Here is a 6,325-nt window from a genome sequence, read left to right on the forward strand (position 1 = left end):
AATATTAAAATCAAGAGGTACCTCGCTGTATTGCACGAGTACTCTCGCTGTATTGCGCGAGTACCTTTCTAATATATATATATATATATATATATATAGATATATATCAAAAAATCTTTATTTAATATAATTAGAATAATCATTGAGTTCTAACACAATACTTAGTTATTATCTTTATAAAAAATTATATTATTAAACCTAAATTAAATTGTTACTAAATCTAAATTAAATAATAATTAAAAGAAATTGAATTAAGAAAATTACACCAAAACATAGAAGCTTTTAAAAAGATTAATTTGATATTGATATCGATATATCTTTTTTTTAAATTTTATGATATTTTCAAATTTATATTTTATTCAAAAATTAAAAAAACATTATCGTTTTCTCAAAACTATATAAAATCGTATTATATCGACATAAAAAAGGATAAAACAAAACACTGAAATCAAGATGTGTCTCGATGCATTGCACGAGTACCCTTCTAGAGTATATATATATTGAAAAATCTTTATTTAAGGGTTTTTTAGAGAGTGACACGAGAACAGGTCCATTTCTGATATTTTATAGGTTCTGACTTAGATATAGGAATGAGATGGGGATGAGGATGGATATTTTATTCGATCCAAATCTCTGTCCCCATCTTCATCCTCACTGAAAATATGATCACATACTCATCATCGTACCCACAAGGAATGGTGATCTCCGATAGGGAATCGATGAGCTTTCCCCCCGTTAATATAAGATACTTTAAATCAATATATGTGTCAAGCATTACACTTGATAGTGATCAATATTTAAATCTCACAAATCTCCAAAATCTTTTTTTTGTAGAACATCAAATAATCATATGTGAACAAAATCACAATATCATACGTAATTGATTGATCAAACGTTTTCGGCTTTCAACATGATTTTATCTAAAAGAAAGTAAGACTACTCGGAAAAAAAAAACTATATTTAATATTCGGGGAGGGGTAAGAGTGGGAACCACGTTAATTGTCCCCGTCCCCATCTTCAGTTTTACCTTTCGGGGATCCCCGTCCTTATCCCCGATCCCCGGTTTTGCGGAAAATCTCCATCTCCATTGGGACAGGTACACCGGGTTCCCCAATGGGGCGGGTCTTATTTTCATGCTTACTCTTGGCGAAAATGTAAAAAAGGGCCCTCATATGTACGAAAAAATTTTGAATATACTGTTTTTATCATTAAAAATAACATTGAATTCAAGAAATATCTATAATTAATATACAAATGTTTTTCTGAGTATACCTAAACACAAAATCAATCAATAAATATTGTTAAATTAATATTATATTCCATATCATTTTCACATGGTATCATCAATCCGTTCCACCATCAAAAATATCATATGGTATACTTTTAACGTATAAATTGACATCATTTGAGGGTCACAATGTTTACTATTCGGAGTAACACTCTATGTACATTAATATAAATCAATTGGATTCCATCGCACATCATATCACGTCTTCTATCACCGTTTTTAAACTAGGGTTAAAACAAACAAAACTTAAGACCAATTAATATTTTACATATTTTCTTTTGCAATGTAATTAATTAAAATATGTATGGGTCATGTACTAAATTCTTTTCGAGTCTTATTTAAATACTAAAAAAACTATAGTTCTTTTATTTTTCTAATTTTTTGAACTACTATTATATGTAAGGAGAAGGTTAGAGTTGTACAATCAAGTGTACGTACGTATATGAAATCCGGATGACTTCCCAAACAACTTTAGTCGTCGAAAAAGTCGTCCCAAACACTGGTAACGGTTTTAAGTTGCAGTTCCAGCATTCCTTTTACGTGGTTCGTGTAATTTTATACATGTTCTCTTTTTATAAATAAAAAAAAAAGAGCAGTTGCGACTACACTAGACTAGGGTTGTGTATCTTCCCATTGTATCTTCGATTCCAAGCATTGTACTCAACATCTTGATTATGGACTCCTCGGCAATCTTCTCCGTCAGTCATTTTTTTTCCATGTTGGGTTTTCCACCTGAATTCGGTGTTGTCCCTACTTCCTATTATTTGTTGCAATTGTGTGATTGTGTGTTAGTGTTTTCGATGTTGGATTACTCTTTCATYGATGTTCGCGATAGATAATCTATAATCTCGATTTCTGTTTAAGTCGATACGGTTGTTATTTCTAAATATTATTTAATAAAATATTATTTAATCATCTAAATTTTTAATCTCATTGATAAAAAAAACCATAAAAAATAATTTATTGTATTTCTACAAATATTTTAATTCTTTTTGAAATTTCTGAAATACCAATTTTATTTTATTATAAATAAAAAAGGGGGTTTTATCTCTTTTAACCTGACGTGAATTGGTTATCTATATAATGGGTGGTCAAGCATGCATTCAGAAACACTCATCCATAACCATGGCTTCTTCAATACTTCCCTTCACCTCTGCATGCACACAAACAGCTGCTACGTCCACCAACACATTCTTAACTCCTTCTTCCACCTTCCTCTCCAATTCCAAACCCTTCTCCCATCGATCCTCCAAGAACCAAAACCACCAGGGTTTCAGAGTCTCATGCAACGTTGCACCGGCAGATCATGACGACGATAATAATAATCCGAAATCACTCATAATCCCAGCAACCCAAAAGCTCATACTGCCCAATGTCGACCGGAGGAATCTTCTCGTGGGCCTCGGCGGCCTCTATACCACCGCCAACTTCGCTTCCTTGCCGCTCGCATTAGCTGAACCCATAACAGCTCCTAACATCTCAAGCAGTTGCAAGACCGCCGCCATGGGAATCGGCAACATGAAAGACGCTGTAAGGACCCGAGCCTGTTGTCCGCCGGGAAAAGAYAAGCCCATTAAGAGTTTCGTGTTTCCTCAAGAAAAAACAGTGAGAATGAGATGGCCGGCGCATAGGGGCACTACAGAAGATGTGGACAAATATAAGCAAGCAATCCAAGCCATGAGGGATCTTCCAGACGACCACCCACACAGCTTCGTGCAACAAGCTAAAATYCATTGTGCTTACTGCAACGGAGGTTACACTCAAGTCGAAAATGGCTTCCCAGATATCGATATCCAGATTCACAACAGCTGGCTCTTCTTTCCTTTCCATCGTTGGTACTTGTATTTCTATGAGAGAATCCTTGGAAAGTTAATAAAGGATCCCACATTCGCCTTGCCCTACTGGAATTGGGACAATCCCACCGGAATGGTGATTCCTGCCAYCTTTGAAGAAGGCGGGAAAGGCACCAAGGATAATCCAAATTCTCTCTTTGACGCTTACAGAGACGGCCGTCATCTCCCRCCGGAAATTGTTGATCTGAACTACAGTGCAGAGACKGATGCTACTTGTATAGAGCAGATAGGCATCAATCTGGCCACAATGTACAGACAGATGGTCTCCAGCGCCACTAGTGACACACTTTTCTTCGGTGGCAAATACGTAGCTGGAGATGCGCCGGTTGCAAATGGTGCCAAGTCAATCGGGTCCATTGAAGCCGGTTGTCACACCGCCGTGCACCGGTGGGTAGGTGACTCGAGAATGCCGAACAATGAGGACATGGGAAACTTCTACTCCGCCGGATATGACCCTTTGTTCTACATCCACCATACGAACGTCGACCGCATGTGGAAGATATGGAAGGATTTGGGCATTCCAGGACACTCGGAACCAACTTCAAGTGACTGGTTAAATGCTTCGTATGTGTTCTATGACGAGAATGAGGAGCTTGTGCGTGTTTACAACAAAGATTCCGTCAAGATAGAGAATCTAAAGTACGGTTACGAAAGGTCCGAGATCCCATGGCTGAAGGGTCGACCAGTCCCACGTAGCAAAAACTCCAAAATTGCATCCAAATCCATCGGAAAGGTRAAGAAGGTGCAGGATGTGAAGTTCCCGGTGAAGCTAGACAAGACTGTGGAGGTTCTTGTGAAGAGGCCGGCTACCAACCGAACTTCTGCGGACAAGGAGAAGACGACGGAGGTGTTGTTGATCAATGGAATCCTGTTCGACAGTGAAGAGTTTGTGAAGTTCGATGTGTTTGTGAATGACAAGGAAGACGGTCGGCCGAGCTCACCATCTGATAGTGAGTTTGCCGGAAGTTTTTCGCAGGTTCCACACAGCGATATGAACAAAATGTTGATGTCGAGTGCAGCGAAGTTCGGGATAACGGAGCTGTTGGAGGACACGGAGGCTGAAGGCGACGAGTTTGTATTGGTGAAACTGGTACCGAAGGTAGGGTGCGAAGATCTGACCATTTCCGAGATCAAGATCGAGTTGGTTTCTAATGCTTAATTAATTAATGTAGTAATCGCAATCCTTTGCGTAATTTGGTGTTTTATTGAACGTAATTATGGTTGGCCATGCACTGCATCCCACTTGAATAATGAACAGTAATTGTTGATCATCTTATTCTTTCCATCACTGTCAACCAAGAAAACAAATATGAACAAATTAATAAGATCAAAAACATTATGGTACAAACAAAAGGTTTGCTAAAAACTCCATCTAACTCAATACAAAATAATTTAATCCGAAGTAATACGATGTCTAATCAAGTTATAAAATTTTCAAAACGATTGTATTGGATTACTATTATTTGAATCCAATCAACCCGATAAACCTGATATACTTTTATTTATTGGATTTAATATGATTATTGAATTTCTATTAATATATATACATTAGATAGTTACACATTTACACTATCACGTACGTTTTTCATATACGTATATTTTTAATTTATTCACATCTCTATATAACTAATCCGTATATATGTAAATTGAGAAAATTAACTGAATGTGAAAAAAGTTTGGATAAGTTGTATCAAATGGTTGATGAAGAAAAAGAAATTATGTGTAGAGAAATAACATATTCAAGGTTAAAATAACATTTTAATATACCAAAGTATCAACCAAACCAACTCGTACGGTTTGGGTTGGGTTAAGATTTTTCAAACCGCAAACATTATATTGGGTTGTTCAAATATCTTTAACCCGACCAACTCAACTCATGAACACCCTAGGTGAAAATACAACCAACTAAATTTGATTAGTTATTTTACAATAATTTTTTTAATATTTAATAAAATCAACAATAATAAATATTGTATAAAATAAAATCTAATAATAACAAATTTTAGGTAAAATAAAATCAACGAATTTAAAAAAAATGTTTATTTGTCAAAAAAATATGTGAAAAACATAAATATTAAAAACAAACAACAAATAAATTAAAGTTTTAATATTGATGTTGTTGGATTATAGAGAACCGATTTCGATTGGTGAACCTCTCCTTGTCGGGTGGAGGGGACCGAGACCTTCCAATGGATCCTTTTTTAATGGATTGATCTAGAAACTTCTAATTTCTTTAACATTGTGGATGCTTTTCGTTAAAATCTAATAAAACCATATTGTACATTTGATGTAATATGTGGCTATGTGGGGTCTGTGGAGTTGCACAGTAGGTATATGGTACATTAAGATAGTGATATCTCTTGGGAGTGATAGTCGGTATGCCTTAAATTTGTTTCTTGAGCACATTGGATAAACATCTATTAGAGGCCTACATTGTAATTGTCAAGGGGTTTGTAATGTTATGGCTATAAATGTTGTGCAATGTTCGTGTGATGGGAATGTGCTCTAACTTTAATTGAGTATGATTGTTTCCATTGTTGGCTTACTCAATATTTCAACTATTCTTAAATGCTGAAATGGTGTTGAAGGGAATTCACAAGACCTTACGATCTAACTCTCGTTTTTGTAAATAAAAAGTATCTGTAGGAAAGTATCAGATAGAGAGTAGCTCAAAGAGGAAGGGAATACGTGATCCTCCTGATGGATGGCAAGCCGACTTAGTTTCCTTTGTCCTTAGTTTGTAATAATTCTCAACTGTGGATTTATGTTTTCCGTTGCTAACATTTGAAATGTACTTAGAAATCCTTATACTTATCCTGGCGGAAGGTGCTAGATATTTGCATATATATTAGAGGAAGTTACATTTTTGGTCCCTGTAATCTATACATTTATTTACTCATTAAAGAAAAATGTGACAAAAGTATATAAAGACTAAAAACCCCCTTATCTAACAAAAAAGAAATTAATGACCGTTTATGGGAGGGACCAAATCAGATCGTTTTTTAAAAGCAGAATTGCCAAACTATAGTTTCGAAACTGCAGGGACGAAAAGTGCTAGTTTCGAGACAACACATGGACCCAAATTTATATGTTATATATTACATTTGACGTAGACAATGATATGCCATTAAAGCCTAGTAACTTGTGTTACATCATCTTAAATCAAATTAAAAGGTTACTTATT

The 6,325-nt window shown here is 35.5% G+C and overlaps 1 protein-coding gene across 1 annotated transcript; it reads left to right on the plus strand.

The window, feature by feature from the left end:
* The first annotated feature begins 2,413 nt into the window (after positions 1–2,413).
* Positions 2,414–4,411, plus strand: LOC112506868 (polyphenol oxidase I, chloroplastic-like). The gene has a single exon (XM_025111172.1). The coding sequence runs from the start codon at positions 2,414–2,416 to the stop codon at positions 4,298–4,300; it is 1,887 nt and encodes a 628-aa protein (XP_024966940.1). The 3' UTR covers positions 4,301–4,411.
* The last annotated feature ends 1,914 nt before the right edge of the window (positions 4,412–6,325 follow it).

Source organism: Cynara cardunculus (genome assembly GCF_001531365.2).
Source record: "Cynara cardunculus var. scolymus isolate 2C chromosome LG 2, CcrdV1, whole genome shotgun sequence".
NCBI lineage: Eukaryota > Viridiplantae > Streptophyta > Magnoliopsida > Asterales > Asteraceae > Cynara > Cynara cardunculus.